Source organism: Sinocyclocheilus grahami, unplaced genomic scaffold (genome assembly GCF_001515645.1).
Source record: "Sinocyclocheilus grahami isolate Dianchi unplaced genomic scaffold, SAMN03320097.WGS_v1.1 scaffold421.1, whole genome shotgun sequence".
Lineage (NCBI taxonomy): Eukaryota > Metazoa > Chordata > Actinopteri > Cypriniformes > Cyprinidae > Sinocyclocheilus > Sinocyclocheilus grahami.
In genome coordinates, this window is record NW_015505600.1 from 70870 (window position 1) to 92328 (window position 21459).

Genomic DNA, 21459 nt, shown 5'->3' on the forward strand with positions numbered 1-21459 from the left:
ATTTGATTTTAATTAGCCGCTGATATTGAATGACTCTGGCACAGAGACAATCCCTTGGCCTGGCTCTCTTAGTGTAAGTACATTAGATGGTGCTGCTCCCACAGGACTTCCTCCCTCATTAATTCTAATCCCACAGACAGCATTTCTCTGTTTCTTTCCACTAGAGGAGCCACATCTACACAGGCCCTGGGCCAGTCACTGTGTATAATAATTACGAATGGATGATGGTAATACCCGCTCATATGGCTGCTGCGGTCTATGCCATGGCTCTGTGTTTTGTAGATCATGTCGTATTCTCTTTCATTAGACAGAATCTGCTTGGATTGTTCTAAGCGCTTTTCAAAGCATCCCAAAGGAGCGTTTTATTGCTTAAAGGCTGCTCTAGTTTCAGGATGTTTCATTTAAACATTAGCTTTTACTTAGTCTCGGTCATAGAAGTCATGAAAATAGAAACAAATGATTTAATTGGTTGTCTTACAGTAAGTTTTATTAACTTATCTCAAATATTTTTTTAAGTTTACTTCATGTAAGTATGTTAAAATCAGTGTTCTAGTATAGTATACTTTTAAGTATTCCAATACTTATTGGGACTAAACTGGCCCACATTTTGGTTTATGAAAGTATACTTTTAAGTGTACTTTAAGTGTAACAATGACTTTGAGTTGACTTGTTTACATCTACGTTTTCTAACTATTATCTAATGAGCAATACTACAAGTGATCTGTATGTTATACTTTCAGTAAGCTACTAGTTTAAAAGTTGTAAGATTTCTTTGGTTGAACTGAACAATCACGCATATTGTTTACTTACACTGTGGAGGAATTGTCCTTAAATCAGTCAAATGTTTATCTGTTTCTAGAGCAAAAAAGACCCAATTCAGTTCCACCCATGTACTATTTACTCTAAACTTACTTGTTTTTATACTTGTTCTTGTTCTTAACTCGTAACTTAAAAGCATGTAAGTTTATCAGATATAACATGCTGCCTAAAAGAAGCCAAAAATAGCAATTAAACAGTTTCTCTATCAGCACAACTACAAGCCAGGTATACTTAGAATACTAGATTATTCTTTTCTTAAAGGGATAGTTCACCCAAAAACAAAAAGTCATCATTTACTCACCCTCCTCTTGTTCCAAACGTGCATGGATTTCTTCTGTTGAACGTATATATTGAAAAATGTTGATAACCAAGTAGTTGACGGTAGCCATTGACTTCCATAGTATTTTTTCTATACTAGTCAGTGGGTACCAACAACTGTTTGGTTACCAACATTCTTCAATATATATTCTTTCATGTTCAGAAGAAAGAAACTCATACAGGTTTGACACAACTTGAGTAATAACTTAATATCTCAATTAAGTACAAGTATAGGCCAAACATTCTTCTTTTCTGTATACATGTCAGTATAACTAAGCCAAGTATAATGTTAAGCATATCTCTGATAAAGAGTATACGCTCTCATTTTTAGTTTAAAATATGTATACTAATAATATAATTGAATAAACCTCTTTTTTTGTGAAGGTATAATAAAAGGGATGTGGAAGCATTTCGCAGATCATTTGGTCTGTGAAGAACCGAATAAGAAATGTTTGATGTTATACTGAAATCTTGGACTTCTTCTTGCAGACTTGGCAAATCTGAGTCAAATTTCCTTCAAGGCGAGTCAATTCACTTGGCGGCCATCGTGGCCACACAGTTTTTTGCCTAACCCATAGTCTTGCTGTAGCTCCTGTCTATTTGAATGGGAAACTAATTATTGGCTAAGTCATAATTATTGGCTGTGCATGCAGAATGCTGCATTTACTGATTGGCTCTTTTAACTGATAGGCCTTTACTATATTGAGTGTTGTGGTTTCTCCCAGTCATTTCCTCCTCCTCTATACTGTCTCTGTCTGAGCACAGTTTGAGACATTTTTGAGATCTCTTCTGAAATCCTAGAGGAGACGTGTCTGAGAGCTAAGAAGTTTTCATTTGCTCTACATCTCACTGCTGTCTCGTGGGAAACATTTGAGATCTTAAAAAGTGGCTTTTCTTTCCTACTGGTTATTTATGAGTCAGAAGTTTGAGGGCTTAATATAGAGTGTGAGCGTTCACACACGTACACGAGGCCCTTTCCTTCCTCTGGCTCAGGCTATTGATTTCGTTGCTCTTGAGACGTGCCCTCACCTCCTCGCCCGTCCGCTATCCTGCGCTGGTTAATTATTGAACACGGCAGCTCAGGTTACCGTATAAGGCTGACTGCTGGCTTTCACCGCACTACAGAGGAAGAACGGTTGAGTTAGTTTGAATGTAAACCTGGCTCGAGCTCTGGACTAGTCTGAGTGCAGATGCCTCTAGGGATGACTTTTTTTTAATTGATTTTAATTTTGCTTTCTTGTCCTCTGGCCACGTGTAACACTGTGAATATTGTTAGTTTCTTACTGACAGGCCGTCTTGTTTGGCCTGAGGTGTTGATGCTTGATTTCTTCATTGCTATGTCTGACAGGACTGTGTAAAATACACAGCTGGATTTAAAGTACAGCTGGCCAGTGTGGCTAAAATAAGATATTTTATTTATTGAAATTAAATGTATTTCAGTAATAATAATAAAAAAGAGTATTTATTGAATTTGCACTACCATTCAAACGTTTAGTGTCAGAAAGTTTGAAAGAAATTAATACTTTTTTTTTCAGCAAGAAAGCATTAAATTGATAAAAGTAAAAGTATTAGTAAAAGTAAAACAATTCATAATGTTGTAAAAGATTTCTGTTTTAAACAAATGCTGTTCTTTTGAACTTTCAATTTATCAAAGAAACCCGAGAAATAAGTAACTCCGCAAAATTATCAAGCATCACAAATATTTTCAACAGTGACGATAATAATAAATGTTTCTTGAGCATCAAATCAGCATATTAGTATGATTTCTGAAGGATCATGTGACCCTGAAGACCGGAGTAATGATGCCGAAAATTCAGCTTTGACTTCACTGGAATAAATGACTTTTTAAAATTATTTTAAAAGAGAAAACTGTAATTTTAAATTATAAAAATATTTCACGATAAAAGATAAAATACAGTAAAACACCCTAGCTAAAATTAATTGAGGCTTGTTTTGAAGACAGTTTTTCATTTTGTGAGTAAGTAAGAATATTTAATCCAACTTAAAAGTTCATAAAGACAGTATTTTCCAAAATGTGCACTACTTTACTATTTACCTGCTACTGAATTTTAAATCAGAGACAATATTAAAGGGGTAGTTCACCCAAAAATGAAAATTCTGTTATTATTTACTCACCTTCCACTTGTTCCAAACCTGTATTGTTGAACACAAAAGAAGATATTCTGAAGAATGTTGGTTAGCAAACAGTTGCTGGTAGCCATTGACTTCCATAGTATTTTTTTTCCATACTATGGAAGCCAATGGCTTCAGCCAATGCTTACAAACATTCTTCAAAATGTCTTGAAACGGCTGGAAGAAATTCATGTTTGCAACAACTTGAGGATGAGTAAATGATCACAGAATTTTCATTTTGGGGTGAACAACCTCTTTAAAAGAGAAAAACATCTTAAAACTAGTCTTTAAGAAACTTTATGGTAATACATGGCATTCAAATGGTCATCATTTTTACTGTGTATTGTTTTATCACCAGCAAAATTGTTGCAGATACATAGCAAATGTTAGATATATGGCCCAGCCCTAATTTGGATTATGTCCCACTCGTGTGTCTTTCAAAATTAAACTCTCTCTCTCTCTCTGTCTCTCAGTGACAGTTACATTGTGCGCGTCAAAGCGGTGGTCATGACCCGAGATGACTCGAGTGGGGGATGGCTGGCACAGGAAGGTGGGGGCCTCAGCAGGGTGGGCGTCTGTAAGGTGATGCCTGCTGAGCTGACCGGCCACAGCGACTTCCTCATCCATGGCGAGCGCCTCAAAGACAAGCAGGTGTGGCACGAATATTCACAATCTTCCTCCCCAGGGGCTTTTAGGAAATCAAGCTGATTTACAAGCCGGGGGAGTTTTGCATGCTGGGTTCTTTTCCAAGACAAATCTGGTTACGAACCCATTTGTTATGTGATTTGCAAGACTTTTCTCAGGCAGTGACCTCTCGCAGAGCAGAACAGAGGCAGGCTGTGGGCTTGTCTCTGATATGTCTCACTTGTTTTGGCTGGCAGGTGATTTTGGAATGTTTCGTGAGGAAAGATCTGATCTACACCAAGGCCACGCCCACTTTTCACCACTGGAAGGTCGACAACAAAAAATGCGGCCTGACTTTCCAGAGCCCCGCCGATGCCCGTGCCTTTGACAGAGGTGTGCGGAAAGCCTTGGAGGACATAACGGAGGGTGAGGACATTTAAAGCAGAAAAACACTACTTTGGATTTAGACAAAACACATGTATACAGGCTTAAAAGTGCAATATATTTTTATATATATACATATCTTTTCACTCCGCAAAAAAATATTTACTCCTAAACAAACCTTACTGTACTTTTAACAAATTTCTTTAAAATTCTACACTCAAATAAGATGAAGACTCTAGTCATAGAAGTGGGTTCTCCCCTCATGGTGGCAGCTATCTTGAGATCACATGACCTGCTGACTAACTACTTACTAAATTTCACCCTTATTATTTGTAGGGTTGGGTATTGAGAACTGGTTCTACTTTAGAACTGGTTCCAAAATTCCAAGAACCGTGGATTTGATAAGACACACACATTTTGACTCTGCTTATCAATTTGTGTGTGCACTTTAATATGGGTTTAAACCATTCAAGTGCAAGAAGACGCGAAATAGTTTTCTGTACTGCACACACATCCAAAGTTGGTGCACTGATAAAAGCCACCTCTCATGTAGTGCGCAAACACTGAGTTCAGTTTTCTTTTGCTTCTTTTTCACTTAAACTGACAAATACCTTGTGAACAGAGAGTTTTGTTTTACATTGACATAAACGGTTTAGAAAAAACGCACATGTAACAGAATATTGGCTCTGTGCATTAGGTCTTAAAGTGACAGCAGCCTAATAATACCGCTACTGTCTTTTCATTAATGTTAATTAAAGAACAAAAGAAAAATACATATCTCACTGATCTTGATTGGAAAACTTAATAAGTTTTCCTATCTTTTTCACTTAAACTGACAAATACACACACAATTATGTCAAAATATCCTTGTGAACAGAGAGTTTTGTTTTACGTTGACAAACAGTTTAGAAAAAACGCACATGTAACAGAATATTGGCTCTGTGCATTAGGTCTTAAAGTGACAGCAGCCTAATAATACCGCTACTGTCTGTCATTAATGTTAATTAAAGAACAAAAGAAAAAGAAATATCTCACTGATCTTGATTGGAAAACTTAATAAGGGCTAATCTATATTTTATTTGTAAAAAGAAAACTATGCAGTGTTATTTTACTTTTGATTACATTTGTTTACTTGTCTTTAATAATGTTTGAAATATATATGAGTTAGTCTAGCTTATTTTTGCCCTTATGTTTTTGCTAAAACCATAGGCAAAATGTCTTATGTAAGTGTTCTTTAGGCTGCTGTTTTGTAGGCTGTTGAATTTTGTTCATGGTATTCAGCTGCAACAGAATGATTTGCAGAAAGACAGCATAAATATGTTTGATATCTAAATGTTTGATTTAATTTTTTTTAATACCTTATTGGAATCGAAACTGGGAATCGCTAAGAAGTGGAATCAATAAAATTCCGGTTCCCAGCTCTAGTTATTAGACACTTTTGTTAGTGGAATAAATTAATCATAATAAGTACGATTTGTATGTCCACAATTTTGTGTACGTACGTGATGCTGCATCTACACCAGTAGGTGTCAGTAGAAAGTCTAAAAACACTGTTGTATTAGCTAGAAAAACAACTAAATAACATTACTCGTCCAACACAACTAAATAAAAATATTTAAATCAAACAGGCATGTTTACAACAGCATACTACCAAACTACGTTTACTATTTCAGAAGCACTGTGTTTTTTAGAATAGCAAATGCAAATGCATATTTCATAGTCTTAAATGTGCTGCAGGACTGTAAATGAAGTATAAGCACCTATGTGAAGGGTAGAGAGGACGTATGTTAGTAATGTGTTGCCAGTGATGCACTCTAGGACAACTGGATAGAGTTGCGTTTCATCCATCAATCAATCTTTCACTGTCTCTTTGTCAGTTTCTTTCTCCAACCTCAAATACCACCATCAACTGACAGGATATGTAAAGGTCTGTCAGCTCATGTCTCCTGTTTGTGTGTTTTATTTTAGGTTCCACAACTTCCTCTTCAACACTCCAGAATGAAGCTGAACTTGGGGATGATGATGTGTTCACAGTAAGAGCCTTCGTTTTATTACCATTATGTAATGCGTCATTATTTTATCAACCGTTGCCATATACTTTCCAACATACAAGTGAACGAATCCCATAAAAAACAAACAAACAACAAAAATTCCCAGAGCACCCAAAAATTAATAGAAAAAATAAATGACATTTAGATTTTTTAAATTACATTTGATTTTGTCCCTCATATTTTTATTATCATAATATGTCCAGACATTTTTTGAAATTCCCATTATTCTATCTAGGTTTTCATTTTAGTAATATAACAGTTTTTACTGTTTTACTATAATATAATATATTGATTGATTGAACAAATATTAAAGGGAGTGCAACAGATACAAATATTATGGGTAAATAATAAATATAAATAAATAAATAAATATAATTTAAGTAACATTTTTAAATATATAAATAAATTTAAATAAATATATTCAAATCCCATTTAAAACACATTTGAAATATAGAAATTAATTAATATAATACATTTCTTTTCACAATTACAGTAATGAGAATATTTGAATAAGATTTGAGGACAAAGTGATAAAATTAAAAAATTAATGTAAAATGTGCTTCCTTTTTTCAGCTAAATATCATTTCTTATTTCTTTCTTTTGACTAAAATATTATGGAGCCCTGCACATGACATGCAGAGAAAAACAATAAATAATAAATATATTAATTTGTGGCTACGTGTTTTTATTACTATTATTACATTTTTATTTGTTCCTTTGTTTTAGTTAAATCATGGCCACATTATTCTAATTTGTTCCCTCATGTTAGTTTAGTTTAATTTAAAATTTAACTAGATTGAGGGAAAAATTTGTACAACTAGGTCACGATTTGACGACAGCAAGAGAATTAATTAGTATACTGAAAGAAAAATTGGTGTAGAAACAATTTCGTTTAGAAATTGTTAGTGAAATTCTAAAGCAATCACAAAGAAATGACAAGTAACACATTGAATTAAATGTCTGTAGTAAAAAAAAACATTTGTAAAATAGTATTTTCTTGCTACAAGAATCTTTATTTTATGCGTTGTTGGGATGAATATGGCCACGGTATCTTGTTTTTTTCACCTTATGACCCAGACATGTTCTTGATGTTTTCGCCCAAACATATGGGGTGTGTGTGGTTTAGTTTCGCGCTATATGGGCACGTACATTTTGAAAGCAATATTTAGTAACTTCCTCTTCCCTTCAGCTTTCATGTCTGCGGGTTTGGTTTGAGTGTGTGCGAAGCTTCCCAGAAAAGGCAGAGTCCTTGTGATATTTTCCCCCACCGAGGCTGCCGTGGAAGAGACGGGCCTTTGTTTTTTGAAGATGGTGGATGCGATAACAGCGCAGGCAGCTTTCCTGTGGCGCTTTCAGAGCAGGATGTGCCGACACTTGGCTTTTGCCCACGTACTGTGCTTTTGTCACAGTCACAGGAGACCAGGAGCAGCAGGCGAGGTCAGGAGATGACTTCCTGCTCTCCCCAGTAAAACTATCATTAGCAGCTGCTTCCTAGCTAACTGCCATCCTGATTTACTGCCGCCCAGGGTGGAAGGAGGGGGGCACGCACAGGGGAAGCCTCATGGCTCCTCTTTCACTCGCTGTCTGTCTCGCTTTCAGGCCAAAAGGGGTAGACTGCTAAGCCAAGGACCCCGAGCTTGAAAGGAAACTTAATCCAACGCTTCTTTCCGTCCTGGAATTTCTGCTCTTCTCGTGCTGTTGGGTGTGTCCCTGCGTTCGGAAAACAGAATGAGATTTACTGCCGAGCCATTTCTCGTTTTGCGGGACACACACGCGTTGTGAAGCGAGTGGACGCGCACTTTCACGTGAGGTCGTTGGCACAGAGTTGTTGGGACGGGGGTTGGTGTTGATGACCTTTCCATATATTGCCATGTGAGGCAAGTGACCGCAGACAGCAGAAATGCGGGTCTGGATTTACAGCTCGGGGCGATTATATCGAGGGGAGTTGTTCCTCTGCTGGGATGTGCATTCCTCCTGATGGTTCCTCGTGAGCTAACCTATACTTAACCTCAGCTCGTTTTAGCTCATTCAGATCAGGGAAAGGACTCGCTCTGCGTCTCTGAACGCCGGGCATTTAGCAGGGTGTGTCGCTTTGAGACGCCTGGTTTTGGGATGCTTGTCCTCACGCAACACCTCAGTCTAGAACTGATCAGAAAGCTCATCTTCACGTCTTTTCCAGTCATTTCAACCAAACCGCCTAAGTAACCAAGCAGATTCAAAACTTTTAAAGAAGTAATTTAGAGGGTTTTTTTTTTTATCATGCACCAGTGCACACACATAGATTTGCACCAATACATACATATATAATACACATTATTACATTTATAATACAGCATTAGATGTCATAGAAATGATTGCAGTATTGATTCATTGTATTTCACCAAAAGAAAAGAAAAGAAAATGAACAGAAGAATGAAAGAAAAAAATCTGAATATTAGAATACTTTCAGAATACTTTCCAGAAGTAACTTTTTATTTTTTTTATACATCATCATGATTTCATATGAATTATTATTTGTAAACACATTACATTTCTATTGTATTATATATATGTTGTATTATATATGCTTGAATTTTCTTTTGAGACTAAAAGTTCAGATTTCTTTTTTCGAACTGATCCCACTTTCAGACGCGAAATTCCAAATATGCCAGAATTCCGTGTACTTACATTGATGGACTGTGTAAGAGTAGTGAGCACTAAGTGATTCATGAGCTCCAGAGGTCATAATGCTGGCACAAACCCATCACAGCATCGCCCTACACCATGATACAAGCAGCGCTCCCTGATGATGCTCAAAAATGTCAAAATGGCTATGATGAGTCATTAGTTATAAAGTGCAATGAGTGTTTTGTTTGGGATTTTTCAGGCAATCTTTACTCAGCATTTTACACACAGAATGGAACTGGTCAAATCTGCAAGAAAGAATGATGATGACCAAGGTAGTTTTTGATGGTCCGCTAATCTGAATAGTCATCATAATGTTAATTTGTTAGCTTAATATCAAATAACTTTATGCTATACGTAGCATATAAATGTATAGGTATATTTAATAATAATAATTAAAAAAAATAAATAAATAAATAAAATATATATATATATACACACAACACACAACAAAATTAAACTAAAATTAAAATAAATGATTTCCTTTCTTCTGTGGAGCACAAAAGGAAATAGTTAATATCCAAACCACAAAGACAGTCTTGTCAAGCAAGTTTGTCATGACGATATTTTTTGTGAACAAATCTTTTCATAAAGATATAGTATGATTTATAGTGTTGCGCTACATTCATTTTTAGTTTAGTTATTTGAGCTGTTCGTATAAATGCCTTGTTTCAGGTGTGTGTCTGACTTCCAGAATGCAAGAATAGACGCTTTACTGTACACTTGAATAGAGTAAGGTAGAGTTCCAGACTATTTTGGTTGTGTGTGTGTTGGGGGAAATATATAAATGACAAAAAACAACTTCCTGTGCAGCAGTCAGGCAGGATAAGGCTTTGCTGTATAGAGAGCTCCCAGCCAGGTCCCTGGAGGATACTCAGAGGAAGTGGGATGTGGAAGACTAACAGTTCTGGGAAGAGGGAAAAAAAATAAGGTGGAAAGAATCAATGCTCCTTTATGCAAGAGGTAGAGAAGCTTTATTCCGTTATCCTCTCCGGTCCTTAGCAGCACTGGGCATCTGTGTGTAGAGTATGTGTATGCAAAGGCTTGCAGCACTAATCACAGCAGTGGAAAAGATACCGGTGCCCTTCCACCCTCCGGGCCGCCTGCCTCAGTCTCAAGGTGGCTAATTACACAGGCAATTTGACTTGGAACTCAATTAGTTCCAGCACATTTTTCACTCCCTAGATTGTCTTATTGAAGACTTATAGCTGAAAACACCATAAAAACCTTTTCAGTGGTTTGGAGCCCTATAGAGAATAAAAAACCCTTTCCAGATAGCATCGGTCATGCATGTAGCTGAGCACAAGCTTACTGTATAGCCTGGCGTTTGGAGCGATCAAATCTGATTGCTTGCAGTTGACCGGAGCAGCAGGAAAGCTTTTGATGGACAGCAAATCCTCAGACCTAAAATGCTAACTGCTAACCTGTAAAGCATGCAGCCCTCAAGACACGTTCCTCTGGCTCGGCAAACAGCTATCTGAAGGTCCCCATTTAGTCCTGCCATAGTTCACTGTTTCAAACTCCTTTAAACTATTTGGCCGAATTTTGTTCAACATGATGTCACACCAGTTTGTGCTTCAACTTCTTGATAAAATATGGTTGCATCACGCACATAAAGAGAATCTTTACAGATTGTCATCTCTCAAAACTCTCCAAAAATTGTGGCTTATCACACACTACAAGATATTTAGATTATCATCATACCTCACATGATCTCTGTTCTTCAGTGGGAACTGAAGGTGAGATTTATATGCCAGTTTTAATATAACCATTATTAACCGTAATATGCTAGCTAACATTAGCCTCAAGGGCAAAAATGTTTACTGTTGATTAGGAACACCATCAGCACATTAGCTTATAGCGCTAGCAGCTTTCTAAACTCACCCGGTTTGTTCAAAACTGAGGCGATTTCTCCCAAGCTCTTCTCTTTGTTCGTACAGTTGTGGTATGTACGTTAAACAGGCAGTCGTGTTGTTGTCATACTTCCACAAGCCATTCCTCCATCGCCATTGTCCAAAAGACCTGTACGGCAGCTTGTTTTGTGGTTGCTGTTTCAAAACTTCACTCATTCAACTCTGTCTCCTTATAGACTTGTCTCTCATTGGCTACTGCGAAAGTACTGATGTAATCATAGTCGTAATCGTTCTGATTTAAAATCCTCCCGATCAGCTCTCAGACACATTGGGGCCACCCCGATAACAAACATTATCGGGGTGGCCCCAATGGGTCTGAGAGCTGATCGGGAGGCTCTAGATTCAATCTGAAAATTGGCCAAACATCGGAACCAACCGAGGTCTTGGACTAGATGTTTTCTCAGATTGTCGACAGGAGTAATTTGGGGATAAATCGGTCCAAAACTCCTGTAGTCTGAGCCCGGCCTTAGCATACAGTCGAACACATAGACTTTCGAAGTGTACTCCATGTGATACCATGAAAAAAAAGAAACTTAATGCACAGAAGAAAGACACCCTAATGTTCACGCAAAGGCCGAAGTATATGGTGGACTTAAAAGTCAAGCAATAGGTGAAAAAAATACCCTTTCACTTACATTAAAGAAGGGACCCGAGGCCTCTAGAGGCCACGATATCTTAGACACTTGGGGGTAGGCTCACAACAACCCAGAAAACCCTACAAACACATAGCATCATGCTAAAAACACTCAGAACTTCTTAGCAACCTTCTTTCAATATCCAGCCAAGCTTCCATGGCACATTTGCATCAATGCAGCAAATGTTGCATGAACAAAGATCACTCGTTTCCTTAAAAAAATAAAAATAGACAATATCAGCTTTCCTTAATACTGTCTTTACTAAAAGTCAGTTTTTGTTCTTGCTTATGTAGTCCTTGGTCCTTTCAATATGTTGTTGATGGCTTACATTACTGTTAGTGACCTCTGTACTGAGTTGTGGACTATATATGGGTCTGGTTTTGACCGCTGCTTCTATTTTTTGTGCTCTTCATGCTGGTTCTCTCTCAGCAGGTCCTATGGGGCCACATTAAGCTATGTCCGGTTATAGCCGGTTTATTGCTCACACAGTTCTGGCCGGCCCATTTTGGATTGGTCTGGTGTGGTTTCGTGCCAGGACTTAATGAAGTCCTGGGACTTAATGAAGGACTTAATGAAGGGGGGCCCATTTGTGAAATTACCTAAAAGACTTCAGGTCCCCAAAGCATTATCTCTCCGCCCTCCCCCACTGCGCCACTGATTGCGCGTCATTAACGGGCCGGCATCGTCTCTGCTGCTGGGAAGGTATGCCTTTGAATCAGAGTTGGGCCACATGTGCCTTTGAACTCTCTTGTTATCTGCGCTACGCCACACACATTAGAGCTTTTCGATAAGACTGCTGATTTTGTGGTGGGGGTTGGCGATTTACTTGAGTGTGCCATTTTTGGTGCTCTATTTCAAAAACTAGTGAGCTGCCTAAAGAGTCATTTTACGGCATCATAGACATGTTTCTGTCATGGAAACAGTTTGAAAAAGCATGTTGAATGATAATGCTGCCTACTGAAGCCCAAAGTATACTTAGGTTTTTACGCGTACGCAAGGGTTCGCGTACAGTGTGCGTGACGCAAATTTCGTCACCAGAATAGTACGCACACCATTCGATTTTTGTAACTGTGCATACTTTGTACCTGCAGGTCGCACAGTTTCAAAAACTAGTGAGCTGCCTAAAGAGTCATTTTACGGCATCATAGACATGTTTCTGTCATGGAAACAGTTTGAAAAAGCATGTTGAATGATAATGCTGCCTACTGAAGCCCAAAGTATACTTAGGTTTTTACGCGTACGCAAGGGTTCGCGTACAGTGTGCGTGACGCAAATTTTGTCACCAGAATAGTACGCACACCATTCGATTTTTGTAACTGTGCATACTTTGTACCTGCAGGTCGCACATGTGTTTTGACTTGGATTTGCACTAATCAGTTCTTCCACAAGGTGGCAACACCGAGTCATTGTTTCAGTTTGTTCATTACAAATTGTTCTTTCATTTATTTTTAACACCGCACCCCCATTTTCTCGTGGGCTACACGACAGGGGGTGCTGCATCACCCTCAGCACCCCTACTTCCCACAGTAATGTAAATGACCTCTGCAATACATTTATGTTGGTTCTGTTCTGTTACCCTAGGGGTATTGATGCTCTTATCCATGCTAGGCTACATGGATGCGAAGGGAGTTCTTCCCCAGAACAGAACCATCCCGCCAATCCAAACTGTATGCTGATTGTCAATCATCTTTGACGATAGTGGTCCTGACACAACCTAGGTCTTTAGGTTTTCTTTTGTTTGGTTATGATGCTGCCTCAGAAGACAGCTGCCCATGTAGGCGGTAGACAGCAAGGCAGCTCATTCGTTTTTTTATATCTATTTTGGCCTCATACTGCTTGAGTACTTTGGCCCAGAGTTTTTTAGACCTGCAGTGTACACATCTGAAAGGGTCTGTGTTTTTAATTATCTCCAGCAGTCCGGCCTCAGCTATCCTCCTAAACATATTTTTAAGTCATGTCGGCTCAGGCTTTCTTGGCAGTGCTTTGTGGGACGCCTGTATTATTTTTGGCCAGCAGTTCTGAGGTCTTTGTATGAAGGGGAAACCAAGGCCTGGCCAGGCTGGACTCAGACAGAAAGAGAGAGAGAGCTCGGGTCAGGGTGCAGGGACACGGCCAGCCTCTCGCCCAGCTGGAGTTTAGCCTCAAACATGGAAAACTCAGTTTGAGTGGCACAACAATATCTGATGCCAGTGATCTAACAGTAGATGGATTCTACAGACCCCATGAGTTTAGGTATATCACAGTCCTGTGATGCTATTGCTAGTCAAAAGCAATATCATGTATTTGTATTGCTCATTATTAAAATAAAATAAATCCCAGACTACAGGCCGAGATGCTGGCATAGGTTTTAGCAAATCCCCGCAATTCTACACTGGACAAGAGGTGTGGAAAATCGATGAATGTATCATAACAACATAACATAACAAAGTAGAATCTCTCTCACTTTCAGCTGCTCCAGTTGTAGGTCACCATTATGCATACTTAATTGCTTATCATCCATATATTTATTTGGCATATTTTATATAAAGTCAAATTGAAATACAATCTCTCTCACACACTTTTAGCTACAGCAAAATAAGATAAGATAAGGTAAATAGTGAATATTTTTGGTTTATTTTCCTGGAAGACAAAGATTTCAATTTCAAATGTGCACATCTGCTAAAAGTGAGTTTTGCCAACCTAGCACCTCAAAGCTAACAGACATCCACGAACAACCAATATTTACACTTTTTATCTGTCGATCTCTCACTATTCCAACAAGTTTCTTTTAGTGATATTTACGCTCTTCTAACAACATAAATCTTTTTAAAGCTGGAAGTGTGTGTGTGTGTGTTTATGCTCACACTCCACCTGGCAGGTGGTTGTTGAAGGCATCCGGTTCAGCCAAAGGAAGGATCACGTCCAGACTCTCAGCCACTAATCACTTCCCATCCGCCCTGTCTGTCTGTCTGTCTGTCGTTCTGTCTGTCTATTTATTCCACCTCCGCAGGCAGCTGTCTGTCTGCACCATTCTTATGTTTTGTGTTTAACGACTAGGCTGGAAACTTTTCGCTGGAGCTCATTCAGACAGAAAACTGAAATCCTGTTTCTGTTCATACGTTTTCATACATTTCCATTGACCTCTTCTGACAGACTGTTTCAGAGTCTCAGTTTTACTCCTCCAAGAGAAATTCTACACAATGTGAAATATATTATACATTAGATACAGTTTTGTCGCTCAACATCGACTGAATCGGTGCACTTCAGAGTGACTTTTTTCCCCTCAGTAGCATGAGAATATCTTGATTTTGATACGTATAGCACAAGCACTGAGGTGTTCTGTAGGTCTCTCTGGTGATGTTATGGACCAGAGCTGTTGGTTTTGTGTGTGATGGCCTGTATCCCAGCATGCTGGAATCATTTTGAGTTCCTCTAATAACAGGGAGACTTCAGAGGTTTTTACAGATCCTGCGGCCTGAGGCTTGATTTATTTTGTTGTTTAATTGCACACTGAAGTTGAGCCACGTCACGTCGGATTGACTGCACTGACGTCTGCGTGTGTGTTTATGTGCAGTGTATGACTGTGTGTGTGGTGTATTAATGTGTAGCTGTGAATCAATGCCAGGCACCCATGACGTCATGGAAAACCGCATTTACTCGGCAAAACACCTGTCTGTGATCGGGATTGTCTTTTTGTCTTAAAATTTCCTGGACAGTACATGTACTGTTTTCAACTCAAGCTTTTGGAAATGATGGTTCTTCATTTGCAAATGTCTGTAGGTCGTTTGAAACTGAGTTTGTCTTTTTAATCTTTTGTTGTTCAGACTGCCACCGACAGCTCTTCAAACTCATCTCAGAAGAAGGAGATCTCTACACAGTTAGTGGCCACCTCCACCTTCTACGAGCCTCATCCACATCGCTGCATTCTGCAGTACCAGCCGCCTGAGCACTACAGCCTGGATCAGGTGCGGCAGGTGGCATATCTAGGAGCCTAGGCAATATTTGCATGAATTAATGAATAGTCATACATCATCTAGATCAGGCATACTCAAATGTCATAGGTCAGAGTTTGGAGATTTTATTATTTTTTTTAATTTATACTTTTATTCAGCAAGGATGTATTAAATTGATCAAAAGTGATGGTAAATACATTTATATTGTTACTAAAGATTTCTATTTCAAATGTCCTTTTGAAATTTCTAATCATTGAAGAATTATGCTATATATATATATATATTCAATATCTTATATACTTCTTATTTATTGAAGAAAACTAAATAACTACAATACATCTGTGAAGTCAGGGTTTAGGAGTACAATGTAATGGTAAAGAGGTGAATTCAATGGGGCAAGTACCTCACAACATGACACAATTTTCTCATACCTCAAAATATGTCTTCACCAGTCAAAACTGTCATTGCGAGGTAAAAAAAAAAAGAAGTTGCATCCACGTACAAGTTACATTTTAGTTTTACATTTAAAAAAATCAAAAACGGAAGATTCAGAATAATATGTAAATACTATAAACACTACAAGTATTAAACTACTTCTCAGTTTCAGTGCAGACACAAAAATGATAACAGAATTGTAATAAAAATTGTACTGGTTGGCCAAAACTTTGATTACTCATCTAGATTAATGAATGCAAAAAAACTGTACACAAAATAAATGTATTTATATTTAAATCTTAGCAATATTTAAATAATATTATTAAAGGCTAGAATACACCACATGACTAGATCTTTTGCACCAGTTTACAGTCTGGACAATTCAACACTTAGGAATTTTCGCAGAAAATCATGTAGTGAATGAAGGGCTGCGACTTTTTAGATTCAGACTTTGATTCCATCCAGTCAGAGGATATAAACACGTTTGATATTTTGAGCCAATTTTAGATACACATATTGTTTACACATTGTTTTCATGTCACTCATCTCCTAGAAACGTGGTGCACAAGTCTGTTGCGTTTGGAAGAACTTGAGAGTCTGGTAGTGTGTGATTCTCATTCAGATTTTAAAAGCCGTGTAGCGTATTCCAGCCCTAAATCAGATTTAGTGCTGGCAAACAATTAATCACGATTAATCGCATCCAAACCAAACGTCTTTGTTTACATAACATATGTGAGTGTACTGTTTATATTTATTATGTATATATAAATACACACACATGCATGCAAATATTTAAGAAAAATGTCATGTTTATATATTAAAAATATTTATATATAATATAAATTATATGAATATAAATATATACATGTAAATACATGTAATTATTTTCTATATATATATATATATATATATATATATATATACAGCCCTCTACGAACACCTTGGCAATTGAATCGCCATTGGCTAGTAAATATTTTTGTTTACTCGCCAGACTGATACTGACTTTATTTTAAGGTGTCCTTGTTATAGTGTAATTATATATTTAAGTACTGAGTAATATTAATTAACTACATGTACTTACTATATGGTTAGGGTTACTTGCATGTAATTATTAATAATTTATTGTTATTATAATAGTAAGTACATGTAACGTGTAACAAAACAACATTAACATTTTGGGGTGGAGTATCCCTTTAAAAGAAAGTGTTACCTATACTGTACACTCTAAAAAATGCTGGGTTAAAAAGGGACAAACCCAGCTATTGGGTTGTTTTGACCCAGCGGTTGGGTTCTGGGTCAAAACAACCCAATAGCTGGGTTTGTCCCTTTTTGATCCAATATTGTGAGAGAATAAAAAGAACTACGTTATATGATCTTACAGTTCCAGTCATCACTTTTGTGCCCTTGTTTCCTCTCAGAAGTTCTCCAGGAACCCCTTCCCGTTTGAGGATGAGGAGATTGTCCGAATCAACCCCCGGGAGCGCTGGCTGATCACAGGCTACGAGGACTACCGATACGCCGCTGTGCCGGACAAGTTAATCCGTCACGAGGACTCGGACTCGTACGTTCACATCGCTAAGAACGAACCCTTAAAGCATGACTACAACTACCCCTACGTGCCCAGCTCCGACTTCAGTCAGTGCGACCTCAAGAGCCACTGCGGTGGCGACGGAGGCGTAGTGGCCACCCAGCCGCGGGCGCTCAAGCTCAAGGGCAAGCGAAGGAAAGAGGACGGAGAGCGATCGCGCTGCGTCTACTGCCGGGACATGTTCAACCACGAGGAGAACCGGCGTGGGCAGTGCCACGACGCCCCTGACCCCATCCGGACCTGCATCCACCGGGTCAGCTTCATGTGGTGCGCCGACAGCATGCTCTACCACTGCATGTCCGATCCGGAGGGAGAGTACTCGGACCCGTGCTCGTGCGACACCAGCGAGGAGCGTTTCTGCCTTCGCTGGATGGCCCTGCTGGGTCTGTCGCTGTTGGCGCCTTGTCTGTGCTGCTACCCACCGCTCCACGGGTGCCACCGCTGCGGTGTGGCCTGCGGTTGCTGCGGAGGGAAGCACAAGGCCGTTGGCTGAACGAACCCGAAACACGCCCTTCGGAACGCTAGCACTGAGGGCAGGAGCGGACGAAACTTTCACTGTCCTTTACTTTACCTTCTCTCCTGGCTCCTTAAAACTCCTTAGAAGGTGGTGCGTTGAAAACATTCTCTTTTGGTTGTTTTTATAAATATGAAAGTATATATATATATATGTGTATGTTCTTTTCTTTCCCTTTTGTTGTGGATGTTTCTCTCAGTTCCTCGGCTCTCCTGGAGCCCTCATGTCATGCATTACTTATGCAGGTACTTTATATTTTTTACACTGATTTGACTTTTCAAGAACTTGAATCGCTTGTCGTCTCTGTTTTGCGTTCGTTCGCCGTGGCCAGCAAAGGGAGGAATTCGCTGTTTACTCTTCCTGAACAGGTCCGTACATAAACTGGCATTTATATCCCAAGCCTTTTAACCATTCAGAACAATAACAATGAGATTAGCTCGAGACACTAAACCTGTAGTCGGAAACGTGCGTGCGTTTGTAGCACGAGTGTGGGAGAGCGCGTGTCGATGCCTGCGTGCGTGTTGTAAAGGAATGATAACATTGTATCACAGCATAGTATTGTCGTTACTATATTTAAGCCAAATTTACATAAGCTGCATCCAGAGTATATGTAAATACTGTATACTCATATGTATATGTTTCAAATCGAATTATTGTAATCACCTGCCACAGCTGCGCTTCAGACATTTTCCTTAGAGTTGACGTCTTTTGGATGCGAGGGTGGCTTTTGAGTCTGATGCGTATTTGATAGCCAAAGATTATTTTTGTCATATTTATTGAATCACCAGCCAAAGGGAGAAAAAAATAGAGAGTGAAATCATCAGACTGTGGGCAATAAAGCACAGCCATATGGGGAAGGAGGAGTTTCCAGTGAGCCCACGCCGCTTCAACTGCAAAAAAAAAAATCATTTTTGAATCATAATTTTTGTCTTGAACAACATAATCTAAATATCCTCACAACAAATTACTTTTTAGATTTTTTTTTTTTTTTTAGAAAATAAACCTGAATTTGGTTGAATTTTACCTTATTTTTATTCATTTATTTACAGATTTCTATTGATTTAAACAAACCTCACACAGTTTTATTAGATTTATGCTTAAAACAAGGAATGAAAAACGTCGATACTAAATAATATCTTATGCAGTTTTGCTTCTCATGTCATTTTTGTTTGTTTTAGTCGACTGTTGAGATATTTTACTGGAAAACAAGACAATGATATGAATTAATGAAATTATTTTATGCTGTCTATTTGTGACTCTGGAGCACAAAACCAGTCTTAAGTCGCTGGGGTATATTTGCAGCAATAGCCAAAAATACATAGTATGAGTCAAAATTATAGATTTTTCTTTTATGCCAAAAATCATTAGTATATTAAGTAAAGATCATGTTCCATGAAGATATTTTGTAAATTTCCTACCGTAAATATATCAAAGCTTAATTTATGATTAGTGACATGCATTGCTAAGAACTTCATTTGGACAACTTTAAAGGTGATTTTCTCAATATTTAGATTTTTTTGCACCCTCAGATTCCAGATTTTCAAATAGTTCTATCTCAGCCAAATATTGTCCGATCCTAACAAACCATACATCAATGGATTTAGACATTTAGAAATTCTCAATTTTGTAAAAATTGACACTTAAGACTGGTTTTGTGGTCCAGGGTCACATTTGATTTCATATATTCTCCGGAGGGAAAACACTAAAGCGCTATATATTGTTTCCCTTATTGACAGAAGGCTCATAATTTGGCTCTAGAAAATGAAAGGAATTGTTGTCTCAAAGATGTTTCCAGCTCCAGTCCTGTTTTCTAAGAAAAACAAAAGGAAACGGAAAAATAAGCTTGATTTTAAGGGTGCTTTATTGAGGGACGTTTGCCAAACCGATCTCCAGTTTCTTCATGACAATAACGTAACGCCTTAATTTTTGAGAGGACATTCAAATGGATCAATGCAGTTCCTCAAAGAAGAGTAAATAGGGAAAAGATATTTTTCTATTGTATAAAAAATAACACCCCAATAGATAGGCCTTTCTTTAAAACAGTTATCGCGGGAGTCAAATGACTCGTATGTGTCCACCAAGGACTTCATGGCTATAACCAGTCACCTTCCCCTGCTCATGCTTTGTCTGAATAAATCATCCCCTGACAAAGCAGTGCTCTCATAGATACTCAGTGTATGTGAGCAGTCAAAGAATGTACAGTATATGTGCGTCAGATGCTTCTTCTTCTTATGTAATCCGTGTGGTGTGTTCTCAAATGACAGTGAGAAACTCTTAAAAATAAAGCTTCTTTAGTGGTTCGTTGCAGAACCTCTTCTCAACAATAACCGTTTTTCATTTTAAAGGTTCTTTGGAGATTCTTGAGGCCACATTATTGGTTTAAAGCTTGGGTTCGGAATCGCATACTACTCTTACTATTGCTGCTGCAGTATGTAGTATGCAATGTTTTTTCAGTATGCATATGTCCAGACAACATTCACCGGATTTGCTGTATGGAACACGGTTGACTTGACCTTCCATTTTCAGTGTGATGGATGAGACTATAAATAAGGCCTGTTCACATTACGAATTATAACTATATTGTCCACACCAACTGACTCTTTAAAGTCTGATTGGCTGTCAATATTTCTATCACTCTCTATCTATTTCTATCACTTCGCTGTTCGCATAGAATGATTATATACAATGATTATTAAAACTTGATAGTTATAGTTAGCATTCTTGATGTGAACCGGCTTCGAAAGTCAGCCACAATTTTTACCGTTTCTTTTTAGACTCATCGTTTGATCGGATTGGCAATAAATATGTATTTAACACAAAATTGGCTTGGATTGAAAAATGTTTTATTTAATTATTATTATTATTATTTATAAAAAAACAAAGTGTATCAAAATAAGAATTCTTTTTTGATGAATTAATCATGCAATGCGACGAGGTGATGTGTCAATAATGTGATTATTGTGGAATTACATTGTGTCCAGCAAAATTACTGTGAATTACTGCGCGCTATACAAAATAATTTTCAGTGAACACTCAGTTCTGCTAGTATTCAATTCCGAACAGTCTTTGTTTCATCTGTTTTGTGTTTTTTGAAGTGCTTCTATTTTGTATTTTTCTAGGAGAAAAAACAATGTTTTTCATTACACATTCTGTACACTGTAAAAAAAAAAATATGATCAGTAATTCATGGCTACTTACGTTATCAAAATAAGCTTTTTTATGAAGTTCTATGAAATTCAACTTGATTTTTAAGTCAGTTGAAATGACTTGTACAACTAATATACTTACAAATGGAAGGCATGAGCATTAAGTTTTTAAGTTGAAATAATTTGATTTTTTACAGTGCAGAATAACGTTTAAGATTGAATGCCTCTTGTACTTACTATGTTCCCCTTTGTTTCTTTGTTTGAACTTTTCCAGAATATCTAATGTTCAGGTTTCAGTGAAAA

At 37.9% G+C, this 21459-nt stretch overlaps 1 protein-coding gene across 2 annotated transcripts in view; it reads left to right on the top strand.

The window, feature by feature from the left end:
* spred2b (sprouty related EVH1 domain containing 2b) overlaps positions 1 to 19205 on the top strand; it is a 40336-nt gene extending 21131 nt beyond the window's left edge. For both annotated transcript variants that reach the window (XM_016232921.1, XM_016232920.1), the window contains exons 2-6: positions 3744 to 3921; positions 4152 to 4320; positions 6247 to 6311; positions 15345 to 15485; positions 17327 to 19205. In XM_016232921.1, coding sequence (XP_016088407.1) covers positions 3744 to 3921; positions 4152 to 4320; positions 6247 to 6311; positions 15345 to 15485; positions 17327 to 17989 — 1216 coding nt within the window. In that variant the 3' untranslated portion in view covers positions 17990 to 19205. The remainder of the gene's footprint in view (positions 1 to 3743; positions 3922 to 4151; positions 4321 to 6246; positions 6312 to 15344; positions 15486 to 17326) is intronic.
* The last annotated feature ends 2254 nt before the right edge of the window (positions 19206 to 21459 follow it).